Source organism: Bidens hawaiensis, unplaced genomic scaffold (genome assembly GCF_021521415.1).
Source record: "Bidens hawaiensis isolate Kalapana, Puna unplaced genomic scaffold, B.hawaiensis_p1.1 tig00009070_1, whole genome shotgun sequence".
Lineage (NCBI taxonomy): Eukaryota > Viridiplantae > Streptophyta > Magnoliopsida > Asterales > Asteraceae > Bidens > Bidens hawaiensis.
Window position 1 is genome coordinate 772,062 of NW_027491665.1, and position 20,059 is coordinate 792,120.

General features: G+C 38.0%; 2 protein-coding genes across 2 annotated transcripts; one reads left to right on the forward strand and one right to left on the reverse strand.

Annotated features, from left to right (window-relative positions):
- Window positions 1-9,000: 9,000 nt before the first annotated feature.
- LOC143531006 (uncharacterized) lies at window positions 9,001-11,194 on the forward strand. The gene is made up of 7 exons (XM_077026407.1): window positions 9,001-9,602; window positions 9,931-10,170; window positions 10,258-10,347; window positions 10,433-10,582; window positions 10,658-10,782; window positions 10,848-10,977; window positions 11,060-11,194. The coding sequence occupies exons 1-7, from the start codon at window positions 9,036-9,038 to the stop codon at window positions 11,183-11,185; spliced, it is 1,428 nt and encodes a 475-aa protein (XP_076882522.1). The 5' UTR covers window positions 9,001-9,035; the 3' UTR covers window positions 11,186-11,194.
- A 1,152-nt stretch (window positions 11,195-12,346) lies between these two features.
- Window positions 12,347-18,954, reverse strand: LOC143531024 (putative LRR receptor-like serine/threonine-protein kinase At1g53440). The gene is made up of 24 exons (XM_077026421.1): window positions 18,767-18,954; window positions 17,523-17,697; window positions 17,334-17,405; window positions 17,141-17,209; window positions 16,991-17,062; window positions 16,828-16,899; window positions 16,674-16,745; window positions 16,509-16,580; window positions 16,350-16,421; window positions 16,187-16,258; window positions 16,047-16,118; window positions 15,892-15,960; window positions 15,748-15,813; window positions 15,602-15,661; window positions 15,479-15,520; window positions 15,342-15,391; window positions 14,419-14,777; window positions 14,150-14,348; window positions 13,933-14,067; window positions 13,731-13,852; window positions 13,444-13,654; window positions 13,120-13,357; window positions 12,886-13,036; window positions 12,347-12,784 (listed from the first exon to the last, which is right to left on the reverse strand). Exons 1-24 carry the CDS (start codon window positions 18,891-18,893, stop codon window positions 12,437-12,439), a joined length of 2,997 nt encoding a protein of 998 aa, XP_076882536.1. The 5' UTR covers window positions 18,894-18,954; the 3' UTR covers window positions 12,347-12,436.
- Window positions 18,955-20,059: the final 1,105 nt, after the last annotated feature.

Genomic DNA, 20,059 nt, shown 5'->3' on the forward strand with positions numbered 1-20,059 from the left:
CGGTGCATAAAACGGAGCTATAACGAAGAAGTTATGGGCAAAACAGTGAAAAGGGCTATTACCGTAAAGCAGTGATTGATGACCGTAGGCTACGGTCCCACCGTAGCTTACGGTGGGGAGACCGTAGGCTACGGTCGCCTGGGCGGAAAAACACGATTTTTTGATATTTTCTTCCATATTTAAGCCCGGTTCAACCCTAGGACGACTATCCTTCATACCCTAACCCCTTGGACGATTTTGGGGGGTCATTCTCCACCATCTTAACACCTCCCAATCACCATAATCATCCATGCCATCATCCATTCAAGAATCAAAGAGGCCATTCAAGATGCATATGCTAGGCTAATCCGCTCGTGACCATCTCTGGGTGTAGGGTTAAGTTGTTCATTGGATTTGTGGTACTTTAAACCTTAACTTTTGGATTTTGTTTGTATGCTTGAAAAAGTTCTTGGGTAATCAATGATATTTGAAGTTTATCAGTTAATGATTTTGGTCATCAACAATTAGGATTGAGTTCTTATTGTTATTGGCCTAGTTATCTTTAACCATAGAACTAATGTTTCATCATTACCTAAGATTTACAATCAATTAGATTATTATTTAGCCGTGTCAATCAATTGGATTAAGTTCTAACGATTAACATAGTCAAACATCTAGTCTCTTGGTTTATTGATTCAAACAAAGGTTATAATTCAATAGGTTTAATCATCTATCCAATTTACTTCAAAACCTGAAACCTAGAGATTGGTTACCTTTCATAATTGTTTACAAATCAAATTAATAGTGTTTTCGTTTAACAAACCTTTTAAATCACTTGACATCGTTTGTCCACCTTAATAAAATTACTTAAAAATCATAAAACTTGATTAGCACTTTCCACTGATTCCCTGTGGATTCGACACCTTACTTGCCCTTGCTAGTAAAGGTAATTTTATAAATGTTTTTGATTGACCTTTCGACATCGATCAAAATGGCGCGTTGCCGGGGACCGAAGTCATGGGGACAAGACTGAACATCAGCACGGCGTATCATCCTCAAACTGATGGACAGTCCGAAAGGACTATCCAAACCCTTGAGGATATGCTACATGCTTGTGTGCTAGACTTTGGAAGAAGCTGAGATGATCATTTGCACTTGGCAGAATTCTCTTACAACAACAGTTATCATTCAAGTATTGGCATGCTTCCTTTCGAGATGTTGTATGGTAGACGTTGTAGAACTCCCGTATGTTGGGGAGAAATTGGTCAGAAAGAAATTGGAAGTTTAGAAATGGTGCAAGAAACCTCCTCAAGGTTTGATCAGATAAAGGCCAGGATGAAAGCTGCTCAAGATCGTCAGAAGTCATATGCCGATAAGCGAAGACGGCTGATTGAGTTTAACGTTGGAGACCACGTGATGCTTAAGGTCTCTCCTTGGAAGGGAATTATACGTTTTAGAAAGAGGGGAAAGTTGAGTCCAAGGTACATCGGACCGTTCAGAATCGTAGCCCGAGTGGGTGAAGTGGCTTACAAACTTGATCTACCCGATGAGCTGGAAGGAATTCACTTTACCTTTCATGTCTCTCACTTGAGAAAATGTCTAGCCGACGACACATCTCATGTGCCACTACTGGACATCGAAGTGGATGAGCAGTTGAACTATGTCGAGCAGCCCATTGAGATAGTCGACCGCAAGGAGAAACAGCTTCGACGCAAGGTTATTCCCCTAGTGAAAGTAATATGGAAGCATCGCAAGGGATCGGATGCCACTTGGGAAGTCGAAGAAGAAATGCACAAGTTTTACCCTGATTTGTTTAAGTAATAGTTAGGTTTCGGGGACGAAACCTCTTTTAAGGAGGGTAGACTTGTAACATCCGTATTTTTTAGAGTAATAAATAAAAGGAAATTTATTATTACGTTGTCGTTAATTTGATTGTGCGTAAATGTTGGATAATAATTGGATGTGAAAGTGTGAGAGGGTTGTGGGGCCTATAGCCCCTATATATAACCCAACCCCTCCACCCTTTCACCATTTCCTCCCTTTCACAACACACACCCTCAAGCACACACACACGTTCTCTCTAGCACCCGAATCCAATCTCGAGCTAAAAGAAGGAAGAACCTTATGTGTGAACGCCATCAAGCAATAAGAATTACCACCAAATCCTTGGATTAGCCCAGATCCGAACCAAACCCGAAGCAAAAGGTGAGTTTTGGGTTTTAAAGGTTAAGTTTTATGGTTGAGTTCGAATGCAAACTGATAGAACGATAGATTGGGTCGTGAGAAGCTAGAAAAAATGTAAAGGGGTCGAGTGTTAACGGGTTCGTTATATGACAAAAGATGAGGTTTGGACTAAGTAAAACACGGGTATACAAAGTTGGTACGACCCAAAACCCATGGAAAGGGTAAAATCGGGCCCTAAGGAAGAGTCATGGAGGAAAATGGCTTTAAAAATGGTAAAAACGGAGAAAGGCAGAGAATTCGCATCGCCATGCTATGCAAGGCGAAATCGCATGCGAAGCGAAATCCCATGTGAAGCGAAATGGCCATGCGAAATTTCATGCGATTCATTTTCTGATGCATTTTTGGTAAGGCCGCCTCTAGACCCCGCTACCAGGGGCGCTGCCCCAGGACCCCCGTTAGTTGAGGGTTTCATTAACTTAGATGTAGGAAATAGTAGTATTGGATAATTGACACGCATAATGTATTGTACAGTTAGCCGTGCGCAAATAAGGAAGGGCATTACCATTAACGGCGAGAGAAACCGACTCCAGGTGAGTTCTAGCCCCCTTTATCTATTATGTTTCAGGGCTGTGTACATACTCCTATATGATAGATAATACACTTACTTGATTGGCAAGTGTATGATATGTGTATGGTTGTGTATTGAATGTATTATTACATAATAATTGTATGAACAAGTATGTATGTATTTATAACTAGAAGACATGTAAAGTATGCACGTATGATAAATGTATGGTTATTCGAGACAGAAGGGACCAGACCCTCATAATATCTGAGATGATAGGGACCAGACCCTCATAATATCTGAGATGTTAGGGACCAGACCCTCATAATATCTGAGATGTTAGGGACCAGACCCTTACAATATATGAGATGTTAGGGACTAGACCCTTATAATATCTGTGATGTATAAGATAGAATAGCTTATGGTATACCACAGGGTTATGAAAGAAAGTATGTAAGTATGTATGCATATATATAAAGTATGTATGAAAGAGGTAATAACAGGTAAGGTATGAATACGTATCTTCGGACACGTATGAGTAAGGATATGAATGTTGTGACATCTGCCCTGATCCGACCCGACCCAGGTACCCGTTTCCCTTATCCGATCTCTTTCTTTTATGATTTAATATTTATTTATATTTTACTTTTACTAATAATAATATATATTTTCCTTCCCGCCTCTTTCTCTCTCTTTCTTTCCGCCGTCCCGTCCCTCTCCTTCTCTCTTTCCGCCTTCTTTTCCCTCTTGTCGCCGTCCCGCCCTTACGCCTTGTTTCCCTCTTTTTCTTCTTACTCTTTGCTTGTCCTTTGTTCCTTCCCGCCTAAGGTTGTCGGCGCAGCTCCACGCGCCAGACTCCTTTCAAGGAATCCTGCGTGAAGACCACCTGTTTCAGCGATACGCGAGACGAATTCTTCTCGCAGCGCGCTAAGAACGGTAGTTCTTCCCGCGACGCGCTAAGGATTTGTAGTTCTTCTCGCAGCGCGCTAAGAACGGTAGTTCTTCCCGCGACGCGCTAATGATTTGTAGTTCTTCTCGCAGCGCGCTAAGAATCGTAGTTCATCCCTCGACGAGCGAAGAATTATAGTTCCTCCCGCGGCGCGCTAGGAATTGTGATTCTTCCCGCGGCGCGCTTAGAAATGTAGTTCTTTCCGCGACGCGTTAAGGTTGGTTCTGTCTGCCTTCGCGCTCGCGCTCTCTTGACCTTCTGTGTCTGCCTGTGCGCTCGAGCCTTCTCGCGCTAAACCCTTTGAGTTTTCTTCTGTTTAATCTAGCCGTTTGCTTTTGTGTTGTCTTATCTTTTGAGCTGTTGACCTAATCTGCTTTATGTCTGAAAAGCCACTTTTGGCGCAGCATGCGCACCAACCCCATTGGTTGGCAGAAAAAGTGACTGACATAATCTTTTGAGATCTGCTTTTGCCATGCTTGACCAGTACCTTTTTCTGACCCGCCCATGCCTTTTTACTGTTCCCTGACAGCTTTATCTTGCCTCTGCAGCTGCCATATCTTTCCATATCTTTTGCTTTTGGATTCTTATGCTTTTTGATATCTTTTGCTTGATCCTGTTAAAGATCTTTTCCCCTTTTCTAGGGATTATGTCCCCTAGGGTTTCTCTATAAATAATAATAATATTTTCATAACACTACACACACAAAACACTTAATCTCTCCTGTTCTCTCTTGCTCCTTGCTCTCTCTGCCGCCTCCTCTCTGCCTCCGTCTCCCTCCCTGTTCTGTCCTGCTTTTCCGGGTAACATTATATAATAATAATTTACTTATTAATTATGCTAACTTATATCAAGACTTAAAACAAATCATTAAAACAATAATCTTATTTATAGGTTAACTTGTGCTTGTTTAAAGTTGGTTCTTGCTTTATCTTACACCGCATCATTTATCAAGTGAGTAATCTCGTACCTAATCCCTTTTTGCTTTTAATGTTTTGGGATGTTCATGTGTTCATACAAACTTAGAGTCTTAAACTTGTTTATGAACTTTAGTCGCGCAGTATCCCATGTGTTGAGGACGTAGACTTGGCTGTTTATTTGTATGTGTGGATCATTAACCGTCTTGTCGGTCTATTCCGCAGTTCTCATGGTACCATTAGATGAACACGGGAGAACTATCGTTTATGATTTTCTCTTTTGTTTACACATGCACAGTTTATCTTGTTTGTGAGCTCAATTGTGAGCACTGGCAGTCTTATGAATCTTAGAGTTGGTCCCGATCAGATTACACCCTTGTTGAAAACCAGACATACACATGTTGCGCGCAGATTTATTGTTATCTATGTATTGTATTAAACTTGATTTCTCACCAACACGCAAGTGTTTGACGTTTATTTTAACACATGTTCAGGTTTGCAGTAGCTGTTTGGAGCTTGTGGACACATAGGAAGTTTTCTTTATTTTGGACCTAGATTAAAATGTATCAAGACAAGTTATTGCTGTTCGAATATTATGATTTATAATATATTGATTTATGATGATTTATGTTATCTTGTGTTTACTTTGCGCGTGCGCGAATGAATGTATTTATTAAATATTGACACCCAATAGTGTCACGAGTAATGAAACAATATGTGGCGCCCCGATGTATAATCCGCCTTTGGTCGGGGTGTTACAAATGTAATATATGTTAATTGATTAACTAGAACTCACTCAGTGTAGCTGACTTTTAGTATGCATGCAGGCAAATAGATTGAGGTAGCTGGCTTGAGGAGGGACACATGGCATGAACTGAAGAGACTGGCATCCACGATGAAGTGTCATGACTGTTTTAATTAGTGTTTATGAAAAGACAATTTGTATGTTAAGACAAAAACAAATATTTTGTAATGTGATGTTTAAAGTTTTAAATTATTCCGCGAAGTTTTAATTAACTCTGATATTTAGAATAGTGTTTATGAGTAAATCCAATACCAAAGCAGGGCTTCCGGGAACGGGACCTTACACATTTCCATTCCATTTCATATGTTCCAATTTAGCTCCTTTAAGCTCTTTTAAGCTCCGCTCACCTGTAAACGTAAAACCACTCAAAATAATCGTGTCCAAGACATATAAACACACAAAATACATGATCTAACTTACTTAACACACAATATTTCACCCACACATCAAATACGTAGCGAAAATGGACAATTAAAAAACAAAAATCACACGGCGCAATTGCAAACTGGTGTGCATTCGGACTGTATCAGGTCACGACACTGTAAATAAACTAATAAAAATTCATCAACGTCCAAACACAGCACGTTAACATATTTAAAAAAAGGTAGCAAAGACAAACCCGCGTATAATTATCGTGAATCGACGTTAATATTTCACAATTATGCATTATATATTAGAAAGCGAAAGAGTTAAAAAAATCAACTTTGTGGCATAGGGTTTCTCTTTTACTATATACTAGTAAATTACTTGCGCGTTGCGCGAGGAAATCGGTCGACAAAATCCGAGAATTGTAGCGGATAGTCAATGCGCAAATTCGGTGGATATAACCAAACCTAAATAAGTCATTAAATTAACATGTTAAAAAAAAGTAGCCGCGAAACCCGGCTGTTGGTGCCCGGGCATTGGTAAAACCCGACGGTGAGTCGACGTTAATTCGGTCAATGTCAGGTACAATTGTTTCGGTTCAAGCAACGTTTGTAAAACCCGGGCCTGTTGGTCTTGGACATTGAGGCGGTGAGTCGACACGAATTCGGTTACTTTTTGTCCTATCTGTGACGGTTTCGGTTGCATTCATAACTATACCAAAACTGAAACAAAAAATAAAATTAAAGTTGAGGTGGACCAATGGGCTGCGTCGATCATTAAAGTTGGGTGTTGATAAACCCGAGTGTTGTCGGTTGCGGTCGTTGAGGCTGTGAGTCTACAGGAATTTGGTCGGTATGTGTCATGCTTGTTACAATACCAGAACTAAAAAAAAATAAAAATTGTTCAGTTACATTCGTCACGATACCGGAACTAAAGCGAAAAATATAAAATTGAGATGAACCAATTGGGTGGCGTGATCACTAAACCTAAGCGTTGTTCAACCCGAGCATTGCTGGTCCCATGCGTTTTGATGGTGAGAGTACACGAATTCGGTTGGTTAAAACAAAAAAATAATAAAAAGTAAAATTAAACTAATGTTCAATCAGTTTGGATGAATGTGGTGCCACTTGGCATGATCAGGACGTTGCGGCATCAACATTCATCTGCACAAGTCGGATCTTTTTATGTATCCAACACATTGTACCAGGTGCACTAATGTGGGTTCAGTTGATACCATAATTAAACCCAAAAAAACAAATTCAAATTAACATAAAAGAAAAGTAAAATTTTTAAAACAACATTTGGTCTGTTGGTAAAACCCAAGTGTTGAAGCCCGAACGTGTAAAAACATAGTCGAATCGAATTCGGTCAGTACAAATTACGTTTATTATGGTATAAACAAAGCTGGTAAAACCAAAACATTAAAACGTAGAAAATAAATTCGTCAAATTCACATATAAAAAGACTACATATAAACAAATAAAATATTATAAAACGATATTTTATTCGGTTGGTAAACTCAGGCGTTTTTAGAGTTGGATTTATAATAAAAATGTTTTATAAATACTTTAAATTTATGTTAAATCAAAACGTGTTTTTAAACATGCTTGATGTCCATCAAGAATGACAAATGGTAAAAGGGAAAAAAAACAAAGAAAAGAGACCCATCAATAATGTCACAACTGGGAAAAAAAATAGTAGAGGATATTTCTTCTGGGTGGGAGTTGATCCCGGGCCAAATCAGGGAAACAGCAATTACCAAAATTACCGAACCCAACGCGCCAAGAGTACTTCATTGATTCTGAGCACAAATAACTAATATATAGAAATCTTAGAATATTTCATTTTGTGACACCAACTTTCTCTTTTACTATATATAGATAATATAACCTAGGGCCGACTCCGACAAAACAAAAAATTTTTTGGGGCCAAGGCGAAATTTTTTGGGGCCTTAAGTAAAAGTAATATTTTGTTGGGTTTAAACAATTTAATTTTGATATTAGGTTACTTGGTTATAATTTAGGTTCTATAAGAAACTTTTGTATAAAAATAAAATTAAACATGTAGATTAGAACCCATAACCTTTTGGTTGGAAGTATTACCCTTTTACCACCAAACCAAACTAGTGGCTATGAGTTTAAACACTAAATATACATATTGTTTTAATAAAAATACATGTGATTTAAAAAAAAATCGGGCCTAGTGGGGTGTCGAGCCTTTGCCTGTTGACTACCCCGCCACACCTTATGGCCGGCCCTGATATAACCGACGACAAAACGAACTAGAAACATCGCTACCACGATAGTTCAATATTATGTTGACAATACAAAACCGTAAAAACTTGAATTTGGGTTTAATCCCAACAAATATCACTTTTTTTCGTTCTGTGTCTATACTTTTAGACTTCAAATATACCAAAAAATAACTTCAAGTTGTGTTTAGGATTTGTAGGAGTGAGATCTAACACATACAACTTTTAACATAAGAATTGTAAAAACATTAGAACAATTATGCTAACTCTAAAAGTTTTGTTATTACAATGTAGTTGTAAACTAGAGTGGAAATTACAAATCTGAATCATTTTGCTGCTGATTATATCATTACTGTACTTCAAAACCATAACGTAACAAAAATTATTCTACTATTAACATAGTTATTAACGTATTTTTTTTTTAAAATTTCCTAGTCAATATGTGTTTTATGGTAACACTAGATTAGTAAACACCTAGTCAAAATAAGAATATGCCGCAGTAGAGGTTGGCATAAAACTCGAATCTGGACTAGACTTGGTCCTACAAAACCCACAGGTGCAAATCAGGTTTCGGTTTCTCTAAAGAAACTGTACCCGTACCTATATTTGTTGGAACAAGTTCCATCTCTACCCGGTCAAAATCCGGACCCAACTCAGCCCAAACTCGCTAGAAACCCGACCATACCAATCCGGTTGTTGACAGAACCCCGGGTCGGATAATCGTGTGAAACAAATGAATCTGTTGCCCTAATTTACACACCACCAAACCAACAACCGACAAGTAACGAATTCAAATACATCCATTTCCGTATTTGATATCTATTCCTGTTACCTTCTCCCTTGCTCTTATCTTCCATTTCTCAGCCTCATAATTTTGACCTAAAAAAATTAACTAAAAATCAAATCTTTATTCCAAATCTTCAATCAAACACTCTTCGATGAAACCCCTTTAATATTATCATCTTCAATTCAACCTTTTACCTTCCAATTTCAATCCAATCAGTCAATCAATCAATCAATCGATGTCTGTTGAACGATCGTTCGAAGCATGGGAAGAAGTCCAACGTCACGGCTTAGATCTAGCCGACCGATTAACCCACGGCTTCACCGATCTAATCCACACCCACATCACTCCACCATCCTTCACCTGGCCAAACCCTAACCCGCCCAAGCTTTTCGATGTCGAGTTCAATACCCAGTTCGCAGAACGTGATTTTAGGCTGTTGGTTGATAACACCAGTCATGGGATTAATGGGGTTTCTGCGATTCTTGATATTGGGAATAAGCTGGGTCAGGTTGGGGCGGACTTTGGAGCGAGTTTGAACGGGGTGGTGCAGCAGTTTGTGAGGCGGCTGCCGGTCCCGTTTCGGCATGAGGAGGATACGGTTATGTTGAGAGTGGATGATGGGGTGCAGAGGGCGGCTGATTTGGGGATTAGTATGCAGGTTAATGAGGATTTGGGGACGATTGCTAAGCGGTTTAAGGAGTTCGGGTTTGATGAGACGGAGAAGGCGAAGGATGATGCGGGTGGTGGTGAGGAGGGTTCGGGGATTAGTTTGAAAGCTGGGGGATTTTTGGGCAGGAATCAGGTAAGTTTAATTTGAGTTTAGGAAGTTAATAGTGTTGTAGAATCCGCTAGGGCTAGTCGGGCGGTGGGGTACTGACTAGCGATTAATCGGGAATTGGATTGGAATTTTATATATAGTTTTGAAAAGTTGTGTATAAAAGCTCACATAAATCCTTTAAAGTTCACATAGTATAGTTAACGGGCTAAAACCAAGGTTTGATTTGGGCCGACTTGTGATTAGCAACCCGCCTATTAGTGATTAATCACTGATTTTTACAACACTGCAAGTTAAACAGATGACACGTAACTTTTATATGTATTTTTTGATGACTACTTTTGTGTGATTACAGGGAGTACTTAATTTTTCGACAATGTTTGATAGTCAAACGTGTGGTTTAGAAAGTTCTTTAGCTGCAAGGGGAGATATCTGGAGAATTGAAGCATCGAATGGCAGTTTGAATTCAGGGAATGTGAATTCATCTCTTTTTCTTGTCCAGCTTGGACCCATACTGTTTATTCGCGATTCGACTCTTCTTTTACCGGTTCATTTGTCAAAAAAACATTTACTTTGGTATGGTTATGACAGAAAGGTATAATAAATAATCAAAATCCAATCTCCAATCTTTTAGTCTATGCATGCGCAAGAACGAACTTATCATTTGTTGGTTAATTATCAGAATGGAATACATTCTCTTTGTCCGGCTGTGTGGTCAAAGCATAGAAGATATTTATTGATGTCAATGTTATGTCTCAATCCTATGGCTTGCGTAAGTCCAATTAACTGATGATGATGATGATAATCTTGTAATTTGAAGCATTGAGCATAACAAATATTATTATTACATGTTGCAGACGTTCATGGATTTCCAGTTTCCAAACGGGCAGCTAACGTATGTTGCTGGTGAAGGCATATCCACGAGTGCTTTCCTACCTCTTTTTGGTGGTCTGCTTCAAGCACAAGGTCAATATCCAGGGGAAATGAAGTTCAGTTACTCATGCAAGGTGAGTTATTAACTTATTAGATTTAGAAGTCTTGATTTTTAAAACCATCTTTTTAATATATGAATCTGCTGGCAGAATAAATGGGGAACACGGATCACGCCCATGGTTCAGTGGCCTGCAAAGTCATTTACTTTGGGGTTTGAACAAGCTTTGGCTTGGAAACGATCTGGTCTCATGGTCAGGCCCACGGTTCAGTTCAGGTATGAAGTATGATCAGATATGGTAGATGCATGTGTTTTAATCAGCTTACTTTTGTATTGACCAGCTTGCAGCCTACATTCGGTGGAAGTGACCCTGGACTGAAAGCAGAGCTTGTGCATTCACTAAACGAGGAACTGAGTCTCATTGGTGGGTGCTGTTTAGTTTCACACCCGACTGCTTTTGCATCACTGTCGGTAAGTTTCTTGAGTTCTTGATATTATTAAAGGTATTTATTTTTTTGTTTGTTTCTAAGATGGATGTTTGACTGTAATGCAGTTAGGTAGATCAAAGTGGAACGGGAATGTTGGGAAAACCGGGGTAGTATTGAGAGCTGAAACGCCTCTTGGGAACGTCGGCCGACCTTCGTTTTCTGTTCAGTTAAATAGTGGTATTGAGTTTTGATAATGAGGGGTAATACTGTGTATTTGTAATCAATCTTATGTTTTGAAAGCTATAATGGTTATAGTTAATGTAAATATAAGTGATGTTGTGAACATACAGCTTTTTTTGTATGACCGGAGCTTGAAACCATGTTCGGATGGTAGTAAACTTGTATTCTAGTTGGTAGTTGGAAAAATAAGTGAATTGTACATGTTGTGTAAGTTCAACCTACTTGTCTCAAACTAACCATAAATAGTAATAATGTTTTGTTGTTGTTGAGTGGTAAGAGAGAAATTTGGTGTTTCATGTGAATTATGTTTTATTTCTGCCCCTAGTATTTAGTTTCAGAGGCACTAGGGTGACGATGGGAGACTAGGCGAGTGTGTAGCTTTCACTGGTTGGATTTTGAACCGAACGGGATTTATTTTACTGTAATATCGTGCTTTTGGGCGAGTGTTCACGGATGTTGACCTTAGGTGAGGGTTGAAGACGAGTTTATTTTGATATGGTGAATTTTACCAGTAGTCTATTGGACCGTAGCCCATTTGAAGGATTCGTTGCTGTTCAAAACAAATAAATAAATAACATGCATGGATGTTTTTACCTAAACACTCTCGTGACTGTTGTCTCGAGCTGCTTGATTTTGACTAGGAACGTATATTTCCAAAATTTATGATTTTAATCAAATCAATTTTTAATGCAGTAAGTGTAAATTGTGGATTGCATGGATTCATGTTTTTTGTTTAGTCATTTAATTTTAACTAATCTAGCTTAGGGATAAGTTTGGTACCAGTATCGTATCAAATTGGTACCATAGAGATCCCGAAATTTTAAATTTGAAAAATTGAAAGGTACTGACAAAACTTAAGAAATAAAAATTCACCATCTAGAAATAAAAATAAATGACTTATTTAAAAGAAATCAAAATTGACTCTAACTCTAGGATCAACAGATAATATTGGAATCAAATTCTTCGGCACCAACAATAACCATCAATTATTCCCTTATAAAGTATTTTCTTTTATATATTCTCTCACTATGCGAACAAATGCAAACAAAACAAACACTGACTAAATTTGCAACGTTTATACATTACTAACATAATTAATACACATACATTCGTAGCAAGCACCTTACCAATACTTTCAATAAAAAAATGCACAAGTGAAATTTACAGGGACCTCTCTATAAGCTTAACTTATATATGCAACTCATTTAAAATGAATTGCTGTAATTCACAGCAACAAATTCTGAGGAAGAATGGCGGGTCCTCTAAACAGAAGAATCGCCTGACGGCTCATCAGTCGACCCGCGCATTGCTCTTTGACCATCCCCTGAGGCAATAGAGGTCACCGTTTGACTATCCTGTGACAAAAGTTCCAATGCTCTAAACCTCATGTCAGCATCCATTGCACCCCGTTTCACTACTTGCGTCTGAACCGGAATCTTTCCTTCCAACATACTCACCACTGCTGACATGGCGGGTCTAAGGGTCGGTGATGGGTTGGTGCAAAGAAGAGCTATATTCAACATCCTCATTGCCTCTTTTTTTGAGTAGTTTGAACCCAATCCAGGGTCCACCAGCTCAAGTAGACTCTCTTGCTCTTGTAAAACATACGCCTTCAAGTTCAACCAACATTACAATATTAATTATTATTGGTCTATAAGTCATGTGTTGTACTGTAATAACCAAAAGAATTAAATTTAAATTTAAATGTTACCCAATCAAGAAGATATACAAACTCCTCCTTTGGCCGATAATTTGTATTACTTTTCCCGCTCACAATCTCTAATGCAACGATTCCAAAGCTATAAACATCTGCTTTATCTGTTAAGTATCCTCTCATAGCATATTCTGGAGCCATATAACCCCTGCAAACCACACCATTAATATCTCAACTGCCCACACACACATACACACATATTATCAAACAACAATATAAGAGTATGCTCACACTGTTCCAGCAATTCGTGTGCTGATATGTGTGTTTTCTTCATCATCAAGTTTCGCAAGACCAAAATCTGATATTTTGGCATTAAGTTCCTTATCTAGAAGCACATTAGTTGCCTTAATATCTCTGTGAACAATTTTCAACCTTGATTCTTCATGGAGGTAAGCTAAGCCCCGGGCTACTTGAATACATATCTTTTGTCTTGTTGGCCAGTCTAAATTTAGCCTCTGGTCTTCTTTGCCTGAACATGAAACGACCGTGATGATTAAATATCATTAACTAGGAATCTAGGATACAGGAATTAATTTTGGAACGTAAATTGTTTACCAAAAAGAGCACGTGCAAGACTATTGTTTTCCAGATACTCGTATATTAGTAACAATTCTTTTCCTTCTATACAACAGCCAAAAAGCTTAACGAGGTTCGGATGTTGTAAAGCCGATATCATGCCTATTTCAGTTACAAACTCACGGTTCCCTTGCTTTGACTTTGCGGAGAGTTGCTTAACTGCTATTTCAGAACCATCTGAGAGTACACCCTACAAGAAATAAAAGGTTGAAAATCAATATATATAATGTTGATTATGTGCACTATACGTAAACATCAATACCCACCTTGTAAACAGGTCCAAATCCCCCTTCACCAATCTTGTTTGCAGGGTCAAAGTTATGTGTAGCAGCTTTAATTTGTCGCAAACTAAAATAACCAGTTTGTAATTCAATAGCACCTCGAAGTTCTGTGACATCCAAAATTATCAAAATAATTAGAAAACAAAAGTGATTTACAGAAATAATTTGGTAATAAAAAAGTTCTAACCTTTGTCTTCTTTATCCCCTCCTAGATAACCTTTCTTCCAAAGAATAAATAAAACTAAAGCGACAAACGCGCACGAACCAACTACGATTCCCGCTATGGCTCCACTAGAGAGCCCGTCGGTTGGTATTTCAAAGTCTATAAAAAAGATAATAAATAAGTTTACAACCGTTTTTTATCTTTGAAAATAAATAAAAAATATGTAATTTCATTTACTTACTTGGAGTTACGGCTATAGCAGATATAAGCGGCCCGTATACACCCCGATCAGGAATTGCAGTAGTCCCCTTCCCAGCCCAGTACAAGTGAATCTCTAACGTGCTCCCATTAACAAAAACATCAGTAAAATCTAATACGATGCTCCTTCCGGTTCCATTAGCTCTTTCCCTTATGTTAAAATCTTTCACTAATAGCTCCCCCTATTTAGAAAAACCAAATTATATAAGTATGATCAAAATAATATCATAAAATGTGAATAGTATCACTCACTTGGATTGATATATCAAAAATACGCCTTCCCAGACTACTAAAACTTGTATCATTTGTATACTGTATTTCAGCAAAGTGGAGGCGTACTCTATAGCTACCACTTCTTAAACACAGTCCATAATATCTAAGTGAAGTAGGAGAAAGGCGGGCGGTTCTGTAAATATTATCACCCGTCACATCGGTTATTGGGGTCGCAACAAATGGCGCGTTGTTACTGCCCAAGAAGTTACCATTGCTGGTATAAGCCCATCTCTCAGAAGATGTATAAAAGTAAGATTGTTCACTGCTTGCGTCTTGTTCGTATTCATTTCCTTCAAATTCTTCTCTGTTCCCACCACAGTTAATAAATAAATTATAACCTGAAATGTCAACAGAAATTAGATTGTAAGATTGGAGATATAATTAATTAAAGTTGGGGGTTTGCATGAGTCGATTTTGGGCTAAAATGGCATTTTGGTTTTTGAAAACTGTTTGGTTATGGTTTGGGTTCCGTTTCAGTTCGGTTTTACCATTAGGGCAGTAGGGCTTGAAAATTCCTGGCCGGATTTGTTTTTTGCCAAATTAATGAATTTGAGCCTAAAATTCTTGTTAGTTAATAATGAATTGATTATTATACATTTGGGCTTAGATATTTTGGTTACACTAAATATTAAATTATAATAAGCGACTTAAAATTCAAAATAAATAAATAAATAAATAAAATCTATAAGTTCGAAATTTTTTTTTTTTGGGTTTTAATCACACGCAACACTGAAACTGAACCATAAGTTTGATTTCTTATATGAACGCATAAAACCAAACCATTGGTTTTTGTTTTGGTTTGGCCTTTTCGGTTGCGGATCAGTTTTTCCGGTTTCATGCACACCCCTAATTAAAGTTATGTGTATATAAAATCATAATTCCACAGAAGGAGAATGGTTTACGGTCGGGATTCCGGCTGCAAATAAGTCCGTCTGTCAAACACCAAGTATTTCTACATCATAAATTCACGTTTAGAATAATGCAAAACCAAGAATATAAACAAAAACATAGTTTTAAAAAGTTGGAGATAGAAACATACGGGCCTGTTTCTTCTGAAGGTGAAAGAGCAGCAACTAAATTCCTGAGAATGTATTAGAAGTGACAAATAACTGAATAAGTAAACATAGAATATTTTCTTGCAGTAAAAGTTGAGAAAACTTACAAGCTAGATTGCTGACAACCGAGTGTGTCTACTTGCGTAAAGTTGTTGTAGGATAAGTCACTGTAATGAGAAGATGGTAATATAAATGTATATATACTGATGTTTATATCAAATAGTAGTTATTTAAGGATTGAGGAATAACTAACATCTTTCTATTGCCAACATAAGCCCACTGGGGAACCCTTCCTGACAGCGAGTTGTTGTTTAGAAATCTGCAGCCATGAAAAAAGTTTAGATTTAAGACTTCCTTATACGCTATGAAATTAATTTGTTCTAATTAGTTTACATACACAGTGTCAAAGTTAACCCTCCCAATTGAATCGGGCACTTGACCATCCAGCATGTTAAAGCTTAAATCCCTGCAAACAAACGATTCAAGTATATAAATAAAAAGGGAGAATGATCAATATTTAATCTTGAAGATCAGTGTTAGTAAATGACTCACAGGTTTTTTAAATCAGACATCTGTCCTATGTATTCAGGTATTGAACCTGTAAGCATGCAATTTCTCAGGTGCCTGCAAGAAAATTAATTAGAAAAATTGATTTAAACTTTCGGTAAAAAGTCTAATTATAATTAGCTCACAGTCTAATCATGCTAGTCATATTTTGCAGATCGGGAAAGCTTGAAGTTGGTCCAGTCAAATCTGTTATCCTCCTATTAAAGTATAATACAAGCATAAAGTAAGTTATGTGATCAAATCCAAAACCACCCACTTACAAACATTGGTGATAAAAAGTGAACTCACAATTCTGTTAAGTTTCTCAACAGAGATACTGTAGAAGGGATAGGTCCCTCCATTGATGTTCCTTGCCAATCACTGGGTGGTAATACAATATAATTGCATAAAAAATTAATCTTAAATGCAATCAGATAAATGATAAAAGAAAAGCAAGATAATACTCACAGTCTTTCGAGCCTGGTCCAGTTTCCAATAAAGCTAGGCAATCTCCCAGATAATGTATTCCCATCTATCCTACTGCAAGTGTTGTAAATAAATTTTGAATATTTGATCATCACGATAAGAAATTCGAGGGATGAGCAAAAGAATATAATGATTGATACTACTTACAAATCTGTTAAATTAGTGAGAAATCCAAATGATTCAGGAACGGTTCCTGTGAAATTATTTGCAGAAAGAAGGCTGCAAGGACAACTTTTAAATGTGAATATAGGATTTTTTATATTATGACAAACAAATAAATAACTAATAGAGGTAGCGCTACATTCTTCTCAAGCTACGTGCACGGCCGAGGTTTGAAGGAAGCTGTCCTTCAAGCGAATTGTCTTCCAAGACTCTGGTGTTATGAGGTTTCAGATGTAAGAATAATTAAGTAGAAATTGTGATGTATTATAAGACTTATCGAGTAAATCAAGATTTTTACTTACAGTTCCTCAAGTGTAGCAATATCACCTATTTCACCAGGTATTGGACCACTAATTCGGTTTCCCAAAAGACTTCTGTAAACAAAGTATTATTAAAAAATGTTTTAAATTAAAAGAAATGAAGTAATGACTAAAGGAATCAGTAACTATTACAATGTGGTAAGGGGTAGTCGACCAAAACGTGCTGGAATACTTCCATTGATATAGTTGCGAGACAGATCTCTGTGCCACAAAATAAGATCAATTAGAACAGAATATAAGATAACTTTAGGATTAATGTTTCCTAGAATGCATTAGCAAATGTGACGATATAGACAGTTAATATAAGTTGAAAATGTACACTTACAATTCTTGCAGAAAAGTGAGATTTGCAAACTCTTCAGGTAGAACTCCAGTCAAATTAAGCCCCTTTAACTGTCTGAAATTTAAGATTAAATATTCAAAATTATTAGCTTAAAAGATAGATATACAATTGTTCCCTACATGCATTATGCCTTTCGAGTTACTGGACTGTATTATTTAGACAGATTCTTACATATGTGTAATGTGACATTCCGTGGTGTTACAGGTGCAGGTTACATTGCTGCCAAACCTAACAAGGTTTTCGTCGTTTGTAGCATATGTTCTATTAAGACCTCCGCTGCATGAATTTCTAGCAACCCGCCATTCACTATATTGCAGCCTTGAGGCTATTGTCTGAAGAGCTTCAACTATTGTAGTAGCATAAAAAAAAGATATTAATGATTGAAAACTATAAACACGTGTCGAAAATAGATTTCTTCCTCAACGGAATAGATCAACGGTTTTTAGCATTATGAATGATTTGTAGTGAAATATAAAAGTTCATGTGACATCTTATAACCAAATTATGATTTATGTAATTTCCTCTACAGATTATTTACATGCTAACACCACAATAAATGTTTTAGTATTTACAAATTATTTAAAGAATACATGGCATATCCTGTTCAAGGCTATGTCTTAATATTTGGTGGATAATTTATTTTAATATTGCATGTTTGACTAATATAGCCATTTAATAAGAAAGATATCCATGTTTGACCAGAATAGACCATAGGCAATCAGCCATTCATGTAGGGTAAGCCATTTATGAGACCAACTAGATGCCAGCCATTCAATGAATTAGCTAATTGTTGACATGTACAAAATCAAAAAAGAGATACCAATTACCCTTGCCAAGAATAAGAAATTTTCAAAACATCCTAACACCTTTTTATTTATTATTCAATGAAAATAACATCAATTTCAGGTATCCGTTTGCCCCCTTAATGGATTCTAATGACTATTTGTCTAAGCCACCAATTTTGAAATTAGCAGAAAGAGAAACTGTTGTCCATATGAATCAAAACAAAACTGTTTTTCAACTGTTAGTTGAAGATATTAAACTATTACAAATATTTAATTATATAATCCAGAATAGATGCAAAAACAAAGAAGCCTACAACTAAAAGAAGACAACATGGCAAACATCACGTATTTGAAATTTTCTGGCCGGCATATCTCCAATAATTCTCTTAACAACTGAAATAATATGTCATAATTTTAACATAAACAAATTAATTAAGAAGAACTCATAACTTTAACACAGAATTAGAACAGATAATAATAATAATAATAATAATAATAATCATATGACACATACAGTGTTTGAACTATAATTGATGCCTAAATCAGCATAAAATGAGGTCAAATTCAGCTAATTCTCCATAATAATTGAAGTATTCATAACATAAAAGTGTACGGAATCAAAAGTTAAACCTTCTTCAACAGGCAGAAGCTGAGCGGAAGATCTGAACTCGTACAGAAACGCTAGTAGACTTATGGCAAAGGTTATGAGCTTCAATCCGGTCGACGGCGTTGCAGGTGGCCGGTGAGATGACGTCATTAAAGAGTTCGGTAATCGGAATTTGGCAGGAGAATGACGTAATGAGGAGTGATTGAAGTTAGGGTTTGGATTTCGGAAAGTAGAAGTGGAAGGATATGATGATATGGTGATTATAACGTGTTATAGTTTAGCCGAAAATGCTACTGTGCATGGGTATGGTACTAAACCCGGCTTACGGCTTACGACCTTAATTTATTATGTTTGGCTTATTTTATTATATGGACTAATACAATATTATTGGGCTGAGAGGGTTTTGTGAAGGTAACCCTAACTGGGCTAGGCCCATTAGGGTACCATGATGGTGGCCATGAGGCTCCCTATATAAGGAGGTCTCCACCTCCTTATTAAGGGTTGTTCTTAATAAGAGCCACCATCATAACCATTTTTGTGTCTGTAAACAAGAGATCCTTGAGATTTCTTAGCAGTCACCTCCACACCCCCAAAAACCATTGCAGATCTTAAGCTACCGGAGAAGAAGATCGAGTCGTGGTTCGTTCATCTCGAAGACCGGGGAACATCGTCAACTCCCCGCCATGCACGCGCGCTCAACCCCCGCCATGCACGCGCGCTCAACCCCCCGCCATGCACGCGCGCTCAACCCCCGCCATGCACGCGCGCTCAACCCCCCGCCATGCACGCGCGCTCAACTCCCCGCCATGCTTGCGCGCTCAACTCTACCATGCTTGTGCGCAACTCGCCGCCATGCATGCGCGCTCAACTCGCCGCCATGCATGCGCGCTCAACTCTTCGCCATGCATGCGCGCTCAACTTTCAGCCGCTATGCATGCGCGCCCGCGGATCACCACTCCGCCGCCATGCATACGTGACCTTGGATCACCACTCCGCCGCCATGCATACGTGACCTTGGATCACCACTCCGCCGCCATGCATACGTGATCCAAACGTGACCTTGGATCACCACTCCGCCGCCATGCATACGTGACCTTGGATCACCACTCCGCCGCCATGCATACGTGACATTGGATCACCACTCCGCCGCCATGCATACGTGACCTTGGATCACCACTCCGCCTCCATGCATACGTGACCTTGGATCACCACTCCGCCTCCATGCATGCACGCACTCGCAGGTCAACTTCAATCAACCGCGGATCGAAATCGCTCCCGCGGATCAACTATAATCTCATGCGGGTCGATTTTTGGCT

Coding starts and splice junctions, on each gene's coding strand:
- LOC143531006 (XM_077026407.1), top strand. CDS start 9,036: ATGTCTGTTGAACGATCGTTCGAAGCATGGGAAGAAGTCCAACGTCAC. Junction 9,603..9,930: donor GATTTTTGGGCAGGAATCAG/GTAAGTTTAATT, acceptor GTGTGATTACAG/GGAGTACTTAATTTTTCGAC. Junction 10,171..10,257: donor GGTATGGTTATGACAGAAAG/GTATAATAAATA, acceptor GTTAATTATCAG/AATGGAATACATTCTCTTTG.
- LOC143531024 (XM_077026421.1), bottom strand. CDS start 18,893: ATGACGTCATCTCACCGGCCACCTGCAACGCCGTCGACCGGATTGAAG. Junction 17,063..17,140: donor CGACTACCCCTTACCACATT/GTAATAGTTACT, acceptor CTTTGTTTACAG/AAGTCTTTTGGGAAACCGAA. Junction 16,119..16,186: donor ATGACTAGCATGATTAGACT/GTGAGCTAATTA, acceptor ATTTTCTTGCAG/GCACCTGAGAAATTGCATGC.